The sequence below is a fragment of the Lampetra planeri genome, chromosome 1 (assembly GCF_965212315.1).
Source record: "Lampetra planeri chromosome 1, kcLamPlan1.2.h2, whole genome shotgun sequence".
Lineage (NCBI taxonomy): Eukaryota > Metazoa > Chordata > Hyperoartia > Petromyzontiformes > Petromyzontidae > Lampetra > Lampetra planeri.
Genome location: NC_136107.1, coordinates 33,534,514 through 33,554,371, shown reverse-complemented (window position 1 = coordinate 33,554,371; position 19,858 = coordinate 33,534,514). Strand labels below are relative to the sequence as shown.

Below are 19,858 nucleotides of genomic sequence, written 5' to 3'. Positions count from 1 at the left end.
ACGAACGGCAAATAATACAGAGCAAGGCGCACGCTGATGAGACGGAGCCTTTCAGCAGTCACGCAACCAGCCACCGACAGCCCGGCAAGGAGAAATGCATTCACCGCTCCCAGTCTGATCCCATCAAACGACACAGAGCAAGACGAGTGATGTCGCAACAGTTGACAATTGAACAGACAAGCACACAGCTTTGCTAGGTGGCATTGTCACTCAAGGCATGGATATCATTCTTATACAACACGTGCACACTTGCAATGTTAGCAGGACCATAGCATGATTGGTAAGGTCCCTGGTGCATGAAATAAAATGGGGCATCTGTCCAATATCCCCATTCTGTGTAGCCCGGTGCCTGGGCCCTGTGGTGTGTGAGCCCTGGTGCAATTACAGACTCCTGCAAACTCCATGGCTCTACCACTGAATGTTAGTTTACTTCAGATGAATCTCCAAGTAAATTGGGTCCTTGGGCAAATATAATGAGTCCCATCAACACATGTACGCTGCTTATGAAAAACAGAAAATGAGCTCCAAGATGTGACAAAGGTATCCTGGGCACTGCCACGCATGAAGGCTGGCAGAGGCAGGCTCACCCATGGAAACGTGGCCGCAGTAACAGGACTCGCATGTAAGTGCACATGTTTTCCATGGAGGTCCAATTGAAGAAAACACGGTGAGCGTTTCAAAAGCAAACATGTCGGCATTCACGGAGCAGACGATATACACACAGACACGGATGAATCGTTTTTCTGAAGCTCAAAGAATCGGAGCCGCCGTAAAAGCTTTTTGTTATCAGTAGTGGTTTCTAGGTAACCCAAACACCTGCTTGTTTACTCTGCAATCATCATTTTAAAATGCAAGTGGACTATCAAGCCAAGTGTGTTTAGCCAAAACATGTCAACGACTCTGGGGCGCGCGTCCTCGCCAATGTAAAAGTGGGAATTCGCCCTGTATTGACTGCAGGATTTACACTGCTGAAAGAAACAATGATCGCGACACATATCGGCAAACACAGCCCGCTTCACTCTCCATGTGCCATTGTGCCGGTGTGGCATCGCTACCGCCGCAGCATACAAAAAGCCGGAGCAATGCGCTCCAAGTCTCGTCCGTCTTGGTAGAGAATCACATTTACGTCAGGCGCTCTTGTTTGGACGTGGGACAAACGACCGAATGAACTTTGCGCGGCTTGACGGCGATAAGTGAGCCGTGCGTGCTGGCGCTCTGCGGCTCTGCACGGTTGCACCACAAAGGTTTAAATTAAAGGCAACCCTCGTCTTACGTTCAGACAACAAAAACTAAAAATCGCCGTGTACGTGTTTTTACCGCCTGCCACTAAGCAACGGGTAATGTAGGTTATTGGCCTCATAGTGCCTTCATCAAACATATATCAATCAGTCGAGCTGTCCAATAGGCTTTCAGATTGTACTGAGTGTTGTTTGGCAAAAGTTGTCCGAGGTTTCGCTCCACGTGTTGACAGCCTCTTCAGGTCTTGAAGAAACTCCCAAAACGTGAAGCGAATTGTCAGACATCTTGCCGAACAACACACAGTAAAAACAGAAAACACATCGGAGAGCTGTATAGCACAAGTGCAAAAACCAACGTTATATCGGTCTATATCCCCATGTCAGAATATAGACTGAATTGCTCAATTTAACCGACTGCAGCATATGCTGATTATGAACAGGGTGTGAAGAGGTTCGTAGACTGAGCTGCAGTTGCGCGAGTCACATTCAAATCCTGGTCAAGCACCCAACTCCAAAAATGTTATCTGAACATGGCCAGGGCATTTTCGAGGTGAAGTTTGGTGAATCACACACATGTTGTAAAACTCCATTGACATGGTCATCAAGGTGCAATATACCCTGTCTTGCCAAGAGAAGGCAGTAGGAAAATATGTGGACTAATCTCAATCGGTATGGGATAGAGTACTGCCCACTCACACACATAGGTTTTCTCCGGGTGCTCCGGTTTCCTCCCACATGTAAACACTCATTAATTTGCTTAAAAAGAATTCCATAAATCAGTGTTTGGCTTCAGCTGGGAGTAAACTAGAGAGCTAAGCAAAAACAAAGGCATACTTCTCAAAGCTCTGCACAAATATTATCAATTCACTTGCAGTACTGACATCTCATACATGCCAACCATTAATGATCTAAGCGGTTAGCTGCCGCTGTTTGAACCTTTCACTGCATACTGATTTTCTACGCCACTTCATAAAATATTTAACAAAAAGACTAAATTGATGCGATTTTTTTTTTTATCGGCGTGGTAAAATAATTTAAAAGTCGGGAGCATAAACCATTTATATCGCTACCGTACAGCCCGGCGGGTTTCGTGAATTTCACAAATTTGCGTGATCATCCCACCCTGACCTGCAAAAGCGGCGTATTACAAGCATGCGACACCACGAATCAGCCAGTGATAGAAAAAAAAGGCCTGACCTCCTCGCAGGCGGACTCGGAGTCGAGACGCAGGCTGAGGTACATGGCGGAATGGGGGTGCGAGGAGAGGCGAGCGTGCAGGTCGGCCGTGTCCTCCCCGCTCAACAGCCTCACAAGGCCCGAGTGGGAGTAGACGGCGCTACTCTCCTCATCACCCTCCGCTCTACCGTGGCCGGCGCTCGCACCTCCCTCCACCTCCATTGTCAGCCTTACCTGCACAAACAATGGACATTCTCCTTCCTCTCGTGTACGCGTACATGGCTGAGCCAGGCCACAGTGTCATCGTACGCAGTGATTAGCTCTCAGGAATGAACGAATCGATAAATGAAAACACCACGGACATTGATGCAAAGGTCTTGTGTTTATGCGGATGGCGATTAACTTCACTGGTGGATGTAAGAAGATAAGATATTTACAAAATAAATCAACAAAAGTGATGACAACACAGTAGCCTATTAATACATTTGTATTTTTGTGACAATAATCTTTATAAATATGACATACAATACAAGTGTAGTGATGTTTAATATCAGTATCACACATTTAGTGGCTTGTTTTGAAAATGGGACAAAGAAGACAGATTATAGGTGCAATAGTATATTTTGGAGTACAGTATTTTAAAACATCACTGCAAGTAGTGCTTGTCAGAACAAAATTATCTTGAGTGCCACTTCTTAAAAGTGGAAGATGTACTCAATATCCACAATAGAAAATGGTATTTGGCTGGCACATGATGCGCGCGCGATAAAACTTCATCCTACGTCTTTCAATGCATCACTTAAGCCATCGCCCAATGTAATCGGACGGCATGCGAAACTGCCAATTAACATCACAAAGCACCGCAAACGTGACAGTCTTTCAGGAATCCAGCATTCAGCTTGACATGCTGCTTCAGGCATGAGTGGGGAAACACAAGAGAAGGCCTTTTTAGTCCCAGTTCAAAAAAATACATAATGCAGAAGGCGACAAGCCTGGCGTGTACATAGCACTGGAAGACATGTAATTTTACACAACATCACAAGCTGAAAATTCATTCTGCTAATGGGCCTATGTGCTTCAGCAACTTACATGTATTTGCGTAGATGTACGAAGCATTTATATGTATTACAAGAGCTCATCAGCATTCAAGCCTTAGTTAAGAAATATGTGGTGTCATTTTTATCAATGTTTAGTACAGTGCACTCAGCTGCAAAGGAGCAGGATGGAAACTTAAATGTATCGTGCAAGCATGGTCATATCTCCTATTAGCATTTAGCAAACATATAAATGACAATTAGAATTAATAGATTTGGTACTCGTGCAATTATTTTCCCACAAGGTTATCACGAAGGAGCCATGTTTAAGAGATGGGTAGAGCCTACTAATAGGGGGCAGTGTTGCTACATAAATTTACCCAATTAGTTAATTTATAAGCAATTTTAAAAGATGGAAAATTTGGACCGTGACGTGACAATGACGAACATGGCTTTTGTAACTTAGCCTAAATACACATGTTGTATGTACGTATGTTGAACGTCTTTTGTACGTAGCCAACCATGCTAATCGGAGGGGGAACGACAACAAACTGAACACAAACAGCAGTTCTAAAGAAATCAGAATAATAAGGATCAAGCAAGGAAGGATGGGTGGAAAATTGGGTGATGACTACAGCTGACGATACCTTCATGGGGCCGGGGATGCAGGAAAGGACCCTCTCAATGTTCTCGGTCGTCACATCAACATCATTCACCGCCACCAGAGAGTCGCCTATGCCGCCAACACCGCAAGTGCACAGCACAGAGAGACATGGGAATGTTCAGCAATGTTAATGCCCATCACCATTAATGGAAACTGATTGTGATACTACGTGGGTTTTAGTGTTTTTTTTGTGGTTGTTCATCATGCTGAACAATACGCAGTACAATTCAAAAACACATCAGAGAGCTATAAATGTAACGCTCCCTCGATATTCACACTCACTAGCCTCTTGCTGAAGTTTATGAAATGATGTATGGCTACCCCAGAAAACGTGTTGATTCCAAACAGGCAAAAGCATGGTTGTGGTTAAAAACAGTATTTTACAATTTTTACAGACAGCAATCACTTCAATACTGGATGAAGGCTACCCCATGGCATGTCAGTTATGAGGGTTGTTTGGTCATACTTCCCCATGCTGGCCAGTGCATTTTATCCATTGTTGGGATTGGAACCCAAGTCCCTGGGTTCATGCGCTAACCACTCTGCCATTTAAGATTATAGTTCGTACAAATACACTTGACAGGCTATTTTCACTTCGTATGGCTGCAATCACTCATATGTTCCATTTTTCAAAGCAATTTTGTGAAAGCCATGAAGTTCTCCCAAGCCTTGAAAATAGGTCATACTTTGACACCATGTTGTGAGCTTTACTTGGGTAATGGTAGCAGATGTCTGCATTCGAACATGATGCAGCCTGCAGAGAAACTAATAACTGTGCTGCTTTTCTAAAAACATTCTCTGTAATGTCTTTGCCAGGAAACGCCAACCACTGTAAAATTCATAATGCTTTATCACTCTGTTGGAATATTCTGGTCGAATGATCCTAAGTCTGGCATGAACACTAAAACAAAACACATTATTTGAGTTTTCACAGTTGTATTGCTTTCCAACACCGAGGCATTTTTCATCAAACCCAAAACCCCAGGTCTCTCTTGCAGAAGAAACGTTTGTTTCCATGGGCTCTCAGTTGGTTAATAGAGTTCAGCGAAATATATGTATGTTTTTAAACAACTATACAAAATGACGCTGACATGGATATAATCTTTAGCTCAACACACATATACCAACTTTGCCAAAAATCAGTTTTCAAGTATTTATCGTGAAACTATGCAATAAATACACATGCGAAAGGCATGATGCACTTTATCAGGCCGCTTGAAACTAGAGAAGTAACAATTAGTTAGTTCATCGATATTGACTACTCTTTGTGGTCAATTACTCTTTAAATATGGCGGCAACCTGTCCTCTGAAGGCAGGAAACCACCAATATGCCATGATGCAGCTGATGATGCCGATGACATCACCAAGCCTCACCTATCACCTCCCATCCAGCTGCACACATGGAAACGGACGTGCGAGAACTTTTTTTGTCATCTTATTTGATTAGTCGGGTCATCGATTATATAAATAATCGGATATCCCATCTATAATTAACGCATTGACAGTGTGTATCACCCCCCCCCCCCCCCCCCGGCAATGAGAGGACAACCGCGCGCATGTACTCACCTATGTAAATCTTCCCACTCTCCATGGCTGCTCCTCCATGCACGAGGCCGTGCACGGAGATCTTCTCGTCGGCAATCGGCGCCACCGAGTCCTCCGAGCGACTCTTCCTCCCACTCCGCGCGTCGCGCCCTTGCCGTCCACTCGCGCGATGCAAGATTCCGAGGAGCGACCCGAGCAGGGGGGCCTCCTCTCCCACGCGGATGTCACGTTCCCCCGTCGGCCGGCGCAGGGGGTTCACGTAGACGGTCACGTCGCGGAAGCGCAATCGAGCCACCACCAGAGAAGGAGGAGCGTCATCGCCTCCGTCTCCTCCGTCACCAGGGCCCTTGGTGAAGACAGTGTCGCCGGAGCGGCCTTTACGATCTCCATTCGCTCCATCGGCTGGCAGCTCTCGGCGAGCCGTCTTCCTCCTAGTACATCCGCGAGGATGTTATTAATTACAGTATGCAATTTATTTGGAAACATTTTATGAGTGATAATAATGCAAGTGCTCATGCCAGGTGTGCAGAAAGCAATACGTCCATAGATGAAGGGGAGACAACTGAGATTGAATAGCAGCTCTGCTATCCAATCTCAGTTCATGGGAAGAAAGCCTTTGGATAGTTATCTATGGGATAAGTGCCAAATAGCAAAATAAGTATTGAGTTATTGTGGCCCCATGTTAGAAAGAGCCGAAACATTTATGCTTTTAACCTTTCTTGGAAAGCATTAAAAACCATAATAACAATAAAAGCCTATGCACCTGCGCAGGATGTCTGCCAACTTTCTCAGCTTGGGTCTCCCCCCGTCTTTGCGCCGGGCGGCATCCTGGCCGGGGGCCCCACCACTCGAGGGTGCGGCAATGCCGGCCTCTTCTTCCTCCTGTGCCAGGGCGGCCGTCTCCTCGCCCTCGCTCAGCTCCAGGTAGAAGAGCTCTCCATTGGGCTGCACCTCATCCAGCCACTCTGGCTCCAGCTCACTGGGTGGACAGACAGCACAGTGCAGGGAGATACTCAGACACTGACCATCACTTGCTAAATGTCATTTGTAGAGATTGTCACATTAACAAATATTGCAATTTGACATAAAGAAAAGTGTATTGACTTATCCATCTCCAATGTATGTAAATGTGCAACGCTTTCATCAATCCACTGCTGGATGAGGGCCTCTTCACAACGGGTGAGTTGTGGGGGTTAAGTGTTCACAATACAGGTTTTTTTGGGTTAGATCGCATAAATATAAATGTATCGTTAAACCCGTCACCACCCGACACAGCCAATTAGTAAGGTTTGTCACGTAAACAGAACATGCCAATTACTAGTAGAGTACACCGGTGTGTTGGAGACAACCAGCATCATCAGGCTGCCGCCTGATGATGCTGGTTGTAATTCCTGGTGAAACATCGTACTCGGATTGTAAATGTTGTGGATTTGCTCTCCAACACACCGGTCTGCTGTACTAGTAATGAATTGACATGTTCTGTTTACGTGACAAAGCTTAATAATTGGCTGTGTCTGACGGTGCCGGGTTTAACGACACATTTATATTTACGCAATCTAACACAAAAAAACCTGTATTGTGGATATTGGTCGCGAAAGCCTACGTGTTAAACTGGGTTGAGTGTTGTTCACCAAACTGGATGGTGCAGGTAGGTAAAGGTAGGGAGCATATACTTTGGAGCATAGCGCAGGACAACTGATTTTGCTCCAATACTCTCTGCTGACAACGTAGCCTCTAAGCAGCCTACAAAAAATGGTAGTACGCATGTTGGTCACTTATCTAAGCAGTAATCAAGCCCCAACCTGCTTAGTTCCTGTGATGTGATGAGATCAAGCACATTCTAGGTGATAGTCAAAGGCATCAATCACAAAGAATGAGATCAAATGAACCTTATGGCGGTACCCCGGCTCCCGCATAATGTCTGTGATGCAGTCATTTTTAGTCTGTTGATGGTCAGCGATGCGGCAATCGACTCATCTCGATGAGCTGTACACGATGCACTATGGTGCATACGATCGTTCAGGGTTTCAGCGCAATCGTCCTCGCTGCGTTTCGACATCGCGGATTGATAGGTACCCCAGTCGCGGAGTTAAGTACACCCCTGGAAAAAATAGTGTCCCAGAAATAAAATATTTAATTGCCTCGGCCATTTTGTATTATTTGGTACCCCGGGGTACCGCTATAAGGATCATATCGCCAATGCTATGTGTTTCAGCCATTTCATCAAGATGGGAATCAGGCTCAATGTGTTTTGATACTCGTTTTAGGACGTACAAGTGATATCTGTTTATATGACAGTGATGGTTTGTTAATCCATGTAACTTAAAACTATTGAGTCTGTCCCGTGACCATCTGCCACTGAGGATTTCATATGATTTCAAAGTACACCTAGCCTGGCACCAGCATTGGTAACATAACCATCACTTAGTGGTGAAATGCGGCCGTTTTTGTTGTGTTCAATCCACAAAGTGTGCAGTTTCAATCCCCACGTGAGGAGTATACCATTGTAAATATTATCACCAAAGGATATGTAAATACACGAGTATGCAACCTGGATCAGTGGTAAATGCAAATAAGATATTGATAATGTAGTCTGGGTCACTCCATCCTCGAGCTGAGTTCCTATGGTGGTGTCAGCTATTAGGGAAATTGGACCTGGCTATCGCAATTAAGGAAGGGCCTTCATCATCCAGTCATTTAACATGATTTTTTTAAAAGTAAATAGAGTCGTCCATTCAGCAAACGTCATGGACACGAATTGTAATGATGCCTGACTTATGGCCCAGATAATTCCTTGCAAGCACAGCTGAATCTTAATCATCTCTCTCCTGAATGTAAGCATTGATTGCATACCAGCATTTTCAGCATCATATGCACGAGTATATTTTAAACAGTAAACAGACGCAAAATTAAATATATTCTAAATGGGATATTATTGTGAATGATTTCTGGATCTGGCCCTTTTATCAACTGATCTACAGATTACACAAAACGACGTTTTGTCTCAACTGACCATAAACTGATGTTAAGTTTGAACATAAACGGATTATATCTGCCACACCGGTTGGGTGCGTTCATGTGCAACTGTAATTTTATCAGACACCAACACTGAAGTTTAAAGCAGGATAAGCTACACGCAGTACATGCAGGACACCGCGATGCCTGTAGGAGGCAGTACAAGTTGCTGACAGTCCACATGCAGAGAGAAATGTCAAAATTCTCCCCTCATTTGAGTTTTTTCTGGTCACTCCAGGGTGTTTTTCATACAGAAGACTCAAACATAAATTAGCCAAATATCCCAATCAGTATCCCTCGAGAATGGTATTGGGGCTAAGCAAAGCTTTCCTTGATAGTCACGATAATTTACTGTTCACGTACTGTAGGCGGTGGCGCCGTGGTAAGCTCACTCGCAAGATAAACCCAGTGTCTTCATTGCATTTGGGGCACCACAGTGGCGAGATGTGAACTACCTCGCCTAGTGTACAGGAGGTCGTGGATTTGATCCCGACTCTGACGCCTGTATATTTGCGGGTTCTCCCCGTGGTCGCGTGGATTTTTCTCCGGGTCCTCCGGTTTTCCCCTCCACATTTAGAAACATGCGTTTAGAGTAGGTGGCTGATATACATTTCCACATCATAAAACAATTCGTTGAGCTATAATTTGTCGCCAGGTCGCTTCTGAAAAAGAGCTAAATAGCTCAGTTGACCTTACCTGGTAAAATAGTTTAGTTATTATGGTTAAACAACTCCATGTCAAAGAGCTGTAAATAACTTTATTTTATATTCTTGGTTCTTTCGGTAAAGTCACGTTGAAGGGAAATAATACAATTATTTTAGTATATATTTCGTCAATTCGAATATGTACAGTATTTAAAAAGTTAAAGTTATATCACTTGGTGAAAATTCCACATTCCTTTGGCGGGATCATGTTAACCAATATAACGAGTCAATTGACTAGAATACACATATAAAATTGATTATAGATGTGGCTGTAATTTGTTTTATGTTCATGCACGAAAATTAAGGTTAAAACAAGACAGTACAGAAACAACTACTGTACAGGATAAGTAAATGCATTTCCTATGCTCGCTGGTAGCCAAAACATGCAAACGTGTAATCTTTGCACGTGCCATTTATTTGTACAGCTGCTGCTTGTTGTTGTGACTGTCATTGTTAAAATTAACACGAAACAAATCCATCTGCCCGGAACAAACCACCCACATTACTCTGGGGCAAGCTTCCGTCCCAGCTGCTGCCTACATCTACACGCTCCTCTTGCTGCTATTATTACACGCCTTCTGTTCCTTGTGTTATCATTTTGATTACTACACTAACACAAAGCACTCCCCCTCCTTTACTCAGAGCCAAATGACCAGTCTCCACCGTTGAATCCACTGTCTCCATCTCCAACCTGCTCCTTCCTCCTCGTGCTGCTACTGCGGCTGTCACAATTACATTGGCACTGAACACACCGGTTCACCCGGTACGAGCCCTTGCCCTCTTACTCAGACTCGCTGAACCAGGAACCAGAGTCGCTCCCGTCCCAGCTGCTGCCTCCATCTCCACCCTCTTGCCGCTGCTGCAGTTGCAGCCGCTTCTTCTCCTCCTCCTTCTCGTCGCCCCGAGACTCCGCTCGACCGGCCATTGCCCCCCCCTCCTCCTACCTCACCTGTCTCCTCTACCTCCCTCCAAACCTCCCTCTCAAAGCCCGCACACCCCGACCGCCCGTGCCGCCGCTGTGACGCGGGGCTCGCTGCGTTTATCGCGGCCGCGGAGACGCTGCAGGCCGCTCCCCTCGCCACGCCGCCATGTTGCTGCCACCCTTTCGTGCCGCCGTTCCCGTCACGTGACACGCGATACCGCGCGCCTATTGGTCGTGCGCCGTTGTCACGGCAACGCGCGCGAGGGGGGGGAGACGCGCTGCATGCTCATTGGTCGCCGTGGCGTTGCTATGGTAACGCGCGGCGTGCTGCTGGTGGTGGTGGGGGTGATCTCGCACGCTGATTGGTTAGGGGTGGGGGGGGGTTCGTTGTCATGGTAACATGAGGACGCGTTGGGTACCACGTGTCTTCTGTGGGAGGGCTGGGGAGTGGTTACCACGTGCTTCACGGTTGCTGAGCCACAGGTCCAAAACGCACAGCGGCCAGCAACAAGCGGCACTACTAAAGGTGTAATAATAGATAAGAGGGTAACGCGTTTCTCGAATTGACCAAGATTACTGTGAGGTGGTGACAGTGAAGCGGTGTGATGGAAGAATCAGAAAGAGAAGTGAGGTGACCTGTGGTGTGGTGAGAGCTGATGTGAGCTGCAGTGTGGTGGTTGAACACACAGTGTGGATGAGACGAAACAGTCAGACGGTAGACCGAGTCCTCCACATGGGAGGAGGAATCATCCTTTAGCTCAGGGGTGAGGAACCTTTTTTCTGCCAAGGGCCATTTGGATATTTATAACATCATTCGCGGGCCATATAAAATGATCAACTTCAAAATTAGCCTGTTATATTTCGTCAAACATTTAATTAACTCGCCCCTAATGTGATGGCTGGAACTGCTTCTCTTTGGTGAGGCGTGTGATGTTAGCTGGTATTGATGATGTTGCTACTCGCAACTGATTTTCCAGGTTTGCTCCTAGATTTATTGAATTTCGAGTCCCGCCTGCGATTGCCTTGGCAGGGCCAGACCCAAATGATTTCGCAGCCCGCGGGCCGGACGCTCCCCAGCCCTGCTTTAGCTGAGTGACTGCAGCTAAATTTGACCCTGGTCAAGACGAAAATGTTTTCACACCTGGAAGCCTGGTACCATGATATTGATACTGTTACAGGTATTGCTATTCACCCAATGGAAGACCTACAGCTACATGATATTCCACTGCAAGAGCAGAAATTTGAAACTTGATTTGAAGCTTTCGTGACTGCAGGAATTACTCTTTAGTTCTTTCGGTAAAGTCACGTAGAAAGAAAATAAATTAAATAATAGAATACGACGTTTCGATTGCAACACAAGCAGTCGTCATCAGGTAGAAAGCAAACCTAGTGAACGTCTAAATTTGAGAGAGAGACAAAACAGACACGGATATACATAGACACACAAGCAGAGAGAGACAACACAGAGACACAGAGAGAGACACACAACATAGACACACAGAGACTCAATGCCTTTGTGTCGAGGCCTTAAATAGAGAGAGGGGGGTGGGCAGAGAGAGAGAGGTGGGTCTGCTATGAGAGCCTGGTAAATTTTAGAGAGAGAAATAAGCAGTATGTGAAAACAAACTTAGCAATTTTTGTGACTGCAGGAATTACTCTTTGTTGCAATCGAAACGTCGTATTCTATTATTTATTTTATTTCTACGTGACTTTACCGAAAGAACCAAACATAAATTTGAAGTCGGGTATCGAGGAATTGCTCAGCCCATCATCACTCCGGGGACGATAAAATAGCTGACACTTTGTGGGACGTTGCCAGTGTTAATTTTATTGAGCTTCTGTCCCCTGCGATAGGAATGTGGAATGTTTAACCCATGGACATTAACATTACCCCGTGCTTCTTTGAAATAGGGAAAATTGAAAGATTTCAGCTGCATATAGCTGATCGGAAGACAAAACATCTCAAACACATGCGTACACATTGTACGTCTATATAAAATTAGGTCGCGACACGTGTCTGACCCGCGGGTCGTACGTTCCCCACACACTACACACGTGCTTACCTGTGAGCCAGGACACTGCCCACCGAATCGAGGGCATCCAGCGTCCTTCGAGGCCAGTGCAGGGCTCCGGGCTGCCCGCCAAACAACCCCACTTCCCGGGATTCCAACAGGGGCTCCCCGTACCCACAGGAACCACTGCACTCGGGGTCCCAGCATAGTGGACCCGCCGAAGCGAGCCGCAGTGCAGCACTGCCGGGATAGTGCAGAGAGTGCATTTCTTCCAAAGCGTCTGCTTCGCACGACTGCGTGAACATCTTCTGCAGAGAGAACAGCGAGATACGGAACGTGAAATGCATTGCGATCCATTCATAGATATCCTATTAATATTATAATTATCATGTTTTTGGGTCTTTCGGTAAAGTCACGTGACTTTACCGAAAAATCCAAGAGTATGAATTCCTGCAATCACGAAAGCTTTAAGTCATCACCCATGGTCAATCCACTGCTGGATCATGCACTGGAGTAATACACCTCGCACCTGCACATGAGCTAGTTTCATCGCATCATTACCTCGGTGGTCTTCTTTCGGATGCGTTCCATTCCTTGGCTGACACTCCTTTATTACCATAGGACCTGCATGCATGGAAGCAGTAGTAACCGGTGGTTCACTGTACTCGCTTTCCAATGGCTTTAGCGTCACACTTTTCAAAAAAGTATCAAAAATTGTAGTTATTGAAAATGTCATTCCGTAATTGTATTCACTGTCATTTAACACATTCATATTTAAACTTTCATATAATACCTTCAAAGCCTCCAGATAAAACTAACGTCGTAGTGTCGAATTTCAAGAACAAAAATACCCAAATTGTCCTGAAAACTTTAGAGACTCACATTGGACAATTTTTTTTTGTTAATGTTTTCTCGTTTAAAATATAGTCGAATACGGTATACATAGTAAACCAGAATTCTAACCCTTCTAGACAATTATGATAATTTAAATCAGTCAGATCTAAATAAATGAGTTTTCAACCTATATTTCAGAAAATCTTTAGCCTGAATATAACTGAAAATTGTAAATTCCGTACATTTTCATTTCACTTATTAGTAATTGAAATACATTATTGATCCTGCAGATACAATTGTATTTGTCATTATTTTAAGTAATTTATAGTGTGTGCAAAGCAATTGATTTTTTCCCATTATGTGTTTTGATATCAATTAAATTGTAGGTATATTGTAAAAATAGAGCATAAACGGTAAATTCACAGTCCTGTATGCTGCATATGAAGTTATTTTATTGCAATAGTGCTAATTAATTATATTGTTACACACATTTGTTAAATAATGAATAGAGTATTCTTGGTTCTTTCGGTAAAGTCACGTAGAAGGGAAATAATAAAATAATAAAAATAAAACAATTAAATTCTCACGACGTTTCGATTGCAACACAATCATCATCATCAGGTGTGGTTTTCACACCTGATGATGATGATTGGTTAAGCGCGGTGGCACCACGCACAGCGTGCAGTGCGGGCTCCCATTGAGAGAGCGAGAGAGTGTCAGCCAGCTAGGGTTACGTTGGGGGCATGCTACTCTGGCTGACCTGCAGACATGTGACCAGATGATACTGGAGGGGGGCCACCGGTGGAGGGAGCCAATGGGCGGTCACATGGTCCGAGAAGAACTCTCGAGAGCCTTCGGGCAAGGGCGAGAGAGATCGAGAAGGTGGGCAGGGCGAGAGGCGGAGCCAGCCCCAGCCCGGCCCGATATAAGGGGGGCCCCGAGAGGGGCTCGGGGTTCTTACTGTTGGAGAGGCAAGAGATTCACGTCAAGCTTGAAGAAGCCTCCAGCCACGCGGTCCGGGACCCAACTTGTGGGCCCGACCGGGATAGTGGAACCGTGTCTAGTTCCGCCGTAGCGTGGTTAGTTGGGTGGTCACCACCCGAGGGTGTGTTGTGTTAATAGCCTGGAGTATGTTGTGCTAAGAGTTCAATAAAACGTGTGCTAACGTTTCAGGCCACGGGTATTTTCTAGACACGAGCTAATATTGGGCAAATACATATATATTGCTTAGACGCCACAGTGTAAAGTGTGAGCATCAACTATAAGGCTAAGTCAATCTTTTTGCCATTCCTTAACACATCTGAAGAAGGACCATGGCTCGAAACGTCCGCTTACAAAATAGTTATATTTTACTGCAGTGTTAGTGACATACGTGGTAGGGTATATATATTTGTATTTTAATATACTCATGTTACGGACGACTGAGGCAGATCACTCCATTGCAGAATTGTGAGAAATGGCCAGGGGCTTGGTTGAAGGTATACATCCAGCAGTAGATTGATGACGGCTGATGATGATGATGGACTATAATCATATCACACTGTCTATACCCACGAACACATGCATGCGTTACACTCCGTCACAGCTGCCTCCATCCTTTTATAAAAACCCCACGTAGCATGATTAAACGTTAATAATCACGTTGTTAATTGTAGCCCACGACCGTATTAAAAAAATCATCTCAGAATATAATAGGCTTTTTGATTGCTGTAATTATCCCGAAATGTAGGATACCCCTTAACATTTATTTGGCTCGTTTCTTGCTATACTATTTTAACCCTTTATATAACGCAGCTAATAGAGCCAGCCTTCACTAGTAAGTATCTATATCTCTAATTCTATTATGCTGCAAATTTACTTGCAGCTTCATTCAATTTGTAATTTAACAAGTTGCATTGATAATTATCAACAATTGCAAGTGCTTGCTCACACCACTACTGACGGAACGGGCTCCTCTAGAGGGAGCTCTAGACGGCCCTTTGGAGGCCCTTTGAGGGTATGTTGCTCTACTTTTCCAAGCTGGCCAAACGTGTCTGAAGCGGTAGAAGTACCCAACAGGCCGGGGGATTTCATAAACCTGCCTATTTTTCAATTGCCACGCCGGGAGAATAAATAGAACAACCGACGACCTCGGAATTTCAATTCCAAGGACATACATGAATAGCAAACAGCAAATAAACTACAGGTTTTTACTTAAATCTTTCGTGACTGCAGGGATTCATATTCTTGGTTCTTTCGGTAAAGTCACGTAGAAGGGAAATAGTAAAATAATAAAAATATCAAACAATTAAATTCTCACGACGTTTCGACTGTAACACAAGCAATCATCATCAGGTGTGAAATCCACAGCAAGAAACGTCGTGAGCATTTTATTGTTTAATATTTGTATTATTTTATTATTTCTCTTCTACGTGACTTCACCGAAAGAACCAATAATATAAACTACAGGTTATTTAACTCTATCAATTACATAGCTATATGACGTGAGTATTCATATTCTTAGGTTTTTTTCGGTAAAGTCACGTAGGTAAAACATTAAAATTAATAAAAGTAAAATAAAATAAAAATCACGACGTTTCGGAGGCAACACAAGCCTCCGTCTTCAGGTGAGCTTAGATTGAATATGCTGCGCCATAACAAGGCAACATACACGCCGCAATTTGACCTTACTTCACAAGATGGTCTGCGCGAGTTGGTGAAGACGGATGACGAGCACGAGGATCGGTTTAAATACGACTCGCCACTGATGTCATTAGCGCTTTGCCGGGAATCAAACTCCGGTTAACCACCCACTGAAAGGAGGCTGCTTTATTTTAAATAACAAATGTTCAGTACGTTAGTTAAGAAGCAGCGCATGTACTCACCTCGACTCAGCACCAGCGGGTCGCTCACGAACATTCCATGTCTTCGGAGTCAAGTCTCCGATACTCTTGTTCCGTACGTTCTTACACAATTAACATGCGCACACCCTCACGAACTACACACGGACATAGCCTAGGACGACAACGTGCTCCCCTGTAGTCTACTACACTGACTGCAAGTGCGCATTTACTGTTATCAATTAGGATGGGTGGTGTGGACAGCAGCAAGCCGCGCCGCCCTTGTCTTCCACGTGTTGATGATGATGATGCTTACAGACTGCACAATGTTTACAGACTGCACAATGTTACGCATTACTTGCCAAGTAGACCTATTAGAGGTCCTGAACCAGGTTCTGATATTCCCCACTTATGTTAACCGTGGCCGGGAATCGAACTTGAGTGACGATTTTGTATCATTACCATTCCCCAGCTGACACACACACACAGAGAGACACTCTCACATACAAATACTCAAACATTGGCTATGCATACACACACATGATGCTGCTGATGCTGCATTCATCCCAGCCCTCCCCCACCCTTCACAACCCCCACTGTATGCAGTTCTTTCTCCGCACCTCCGATTAGCACGTGTGTTGCTACGTACGGCGCGAAAGAAGTTCAGCACCGCTGTTCGTCGCACGCATTCGCGCTGATGTCGAGCGCCGAGTGGCACCACGCGGCTCGTGGATGAGCGCCCCCGACTTGCCCGTGCGTGGCTCAGCGGACAGCGACCGCAGTGCCAGGGGGGTGCGGTCAAAAAATTGAAGACGCAAAGATGCGCCCCTCCACCTCGTACATAGACTCCTGTTGTTGTTGTTGATGGTTCTGTCGGTGAGCTCAGATTAATGCCGAAACTGTGCGCAGCAACGAAGAGGAGGGGGGGTGTGGGTGGGATGAGGTGTGACCAGCAGCACCACGACCGGGCCGTCTTTGTTTCCCCGGCGCTAGTGTTTATTAAACACCGCACCGAAAGAACCAAAGAGTATGGATCCTTGCAGTCACGAAAACTTCAAATCGAGAATTTATTTTAAGGTTAAGTCGACCTAGAAGGAGGCGCGGGATAGGTTCTGAAATAGCGCGCTGCTGATGTGAGCCGTCATCGGGAATCGAACTTAGGTGGCCGGATTGGTAACCACTGCGCCACCGCTCCCCACGAGTAGATGAGTCTTACAAAGACAAACAACAAATCCCCCGTATAGCCTGGACAGACTGTCGGGGCAAGTGCTGTTAGCGAGCACCTATGAAGGCCGGCACTGTGGCACACGAGGGGGTGGGTGGCCAGCACCAAGTCCGCGCCGGCGGTGATGTCCACACACAGCACCAGGTACTCATTTGAGGCTGAGTCTCTCTAGGAGAGGCCCAAGACCGGTTCAGATAATCGTCACCGGTGTTGATAATCGCGAGCGAGATTCGAACTCCAGACCACGGGTTCGTATCGCAGCGCGCTGACCGCTACACTGCTGCTCCCCACACACACTCAGCCAGACACAAAGATATACATACAGTACTCAGAGACAGACACGCACTCTTACAAGATATACACTCACAGCCATTCATATACATACCAAACTATATATTCGCAGACATACACAAACAAATATAAACGCATACACACATACAAAGAGACATACTCAGAGACGCTCACACATAGAAAAAAATATATAAGCTCTTCCACATACTCAACAGTCACACACAGCAACACTACTCACAAGTCCATTCACCCGCAATGGCATTGCTTTGCTCTGAGCACGTATAATGCCCGTGTCTCTGCTCTTGCGTGCAGTTAGTTCACTTAGTACCCGAGCTGAACACAAAAAGTGTTCTTTTTGTAGCATGGAATGCTCACACGTCCAGCACACACACACACACACTTGTATACCCTACCCTGCCCATTGGTGTGGACATCACTGGGTTTCAAATGCAGCAGCGTCTATGTGGTCATGCCTCAATATAAGCTATCAAGGTACCGGTCTCATTTAAATCATTGCACGTCAGTCAGACAATCCGCTTATCAACTCCTGGAATGCGTTCAAAGAGAGTCAACCGCTGACGACTCGCTGCACTGCAATTAAACTTGTTATTGTATTACCCTGTTATTTCCTCGTGTGAGTAGCATATTCCCCATGTCATTTATCACTCCTACTGACCAGTGTGGTGAAGTATGATCACATATCACCCCTCCCCACCCCCTCCAATGGTAGTGCAGCCTAAAGCTCAAATCAAGTCCTTAGTCGCTTGCAATCAGGGAATTCATGTCAGCCGGATGGGTCTGTTCGGGTCGGTGATCCCTAAACTATTCCCGCACCCGGCACACCACTTCCAGAGCACATCTCGATATGACTGTGGCCACCCGGCATGTGCCACCGAGTCAAGTCTAGCTGCGACCTGGACAAATAATGCTGTGACGACTTCAAGTCATGCTGACAACTGTGGCGGGATTGCTTCATTTGCAGGCGCTGCGAGGATTATTGCGTCACCGGATTGTGAACGATATCTGCTGGATTTTTTTTTTTGGGGGGGGGGGGGGTGGACGCGTGTCCTTCAATGATTCATGCCTCAATATTTGCACCCGGACGTTCTTTAATTGTAAGCGCCCCTGCCTTGCGTGCCTTCCTGCACGTGCTGCCGCAGTGGCGCATTCAAGTCCAACGGTGCGGAACACCCAGCTCTGTGGGGCTGGACGTGTCACGGCTGTTTCACAACAGACATGCTCCAGGGACAGCAGTGGGGAAACATGCGGACCGAGGGCCAGGGGACGGCCAAAGGCTTCATTTCATACGGCCTGAGGCCAACATGAGGTCTTCTACTTCGAACCGGCCAGCAAATGATATCAATCCGTCATTGCAAACATCTTAGCAGCACGAACGGGGAACTAGAGGGGGGGGGGGGGGTCATTTTCGACCCGCTAACAACAAAGTGCTTAATTTTCGATTTAAAGCTTTCGTGACTGCAGGGATTCATCTTCTTGGTTCTTTCGGTAAAGTCACGTAGAAGGGAAATAATAAAATAATACAAATAAAACATAATAAAATTATTCTCACGACGTTTCGGCCACAACGCAAGCAGCCGTCCTCAGGTGAAGAACAGGTCTGTCGGAAAGACAGCGTCTGAATGAACACCACCAGGCTTGGCAGCGTATATTTATTATGTTTTATTTTTTATTATTTTATTATTTCCCTTCTACGTGATTTTACCGAAAGAACCAAGAAGAGTGTTTAATGTGTACTCTTAGGTTTTTTCGGTAAAGTCACGTAGGTAAAAATAAATAATAAAATCTTTGAAATAATAATAGTAGATATAAAATAAAAAATCACGACGTTTCGGAGGCAACACAAGCTTCCTTCATCAGGTGTAAAAAAGCCACAGCAAAATAACTGTAGTGCATGGGAGTTATTTGTGATGGGGCATTACTATATAGGGTAAGAGGAGGGTGGGAGGAGCCAGTCACTCACGTCACTGCAAGGGTCTCTTTGTTCTCGGTGGACGCGCACGTTCTGTCTTTGCGTTATCATTGGATAGCAGATGCTGCCGCAGTGTAACGATGGTTACGCACACTGCACCTGCAATCAAAATGTTCGGGTTCAATTTTCTTGCGTAGCAGCAAAAGGACATCAAGAAGGGGGTTGGGTGGGGGGTGAACACAAACTGGAATAGAGGAATGGGAATAAAATGTGAGAAAGCGGGGGTAGAGAAAGAATCGTGAGTACAGGCACGCACAGAGACACACGCATTGAGACACGGACACATTGACAAAGATCCCCCGTATAGCCTTTAACCTTTGAAAGCCGGCACGGCACACAAGGGGGTGGGTGGCCAACACCACCCCCCAGTCGCTTTTGTCTAATGTTTA

General features: G+C 45.5%; 1 protein-coding gene across 3 annotated transcripts in view; it reads right to left on the bottom strand.

Annotated features, from left to right (window-relative positions):
- INTU (inturned planar cell polarity protein) overlaps positions 1 to 16,959 on the bottom strand; it is a 37,978-nt gene extending 21,019 nt beyond the window's left edge. The window contains exons 1-6 of one of the 3 annotated variants that reach the window (XM_078599199.1): positions 16,613 to 16,959; positions 12,362 to 12,618; positions 6,421 to 6,636; positions 5,679 to 6,088; positions 4,096 to 4,181; positions 2,436 to 2,648 (exon numbers count right to left, since the gene is read on the bottom strand). In XM_078599199.1, the coding sequence (XP_078455325.1) occupies positions 2,436 to 2,648; positions 4,096 to 4,181; positions 5,679 to 6,088; positions 6,421 to 6,636; positions 12,362 to 12,615 (1,179 nt within the window). In that variant the 5' untranslated portion in view covers positions 12,616 to 12,618; positions 16,613 to 16,959. Of the gene's footprint in view, positions 1 to 2,435; positions 2,649 to 4,095; positions 4,182 to 5,678; positions 6,089 to 6,420; positions 6,637 to 10,161; positions 10,480 to 12,361; positions 12,619 to 16,008; positions 16,549 to 16,612 lie in introns of those variants that run through there. The other 2 variants (XM_078599191.1, XM_078599208.1) reach the window with 2 other exon arrangements.
- Positions 16,960 to 19,858: the final 2,899 nt, after the last annotated feature.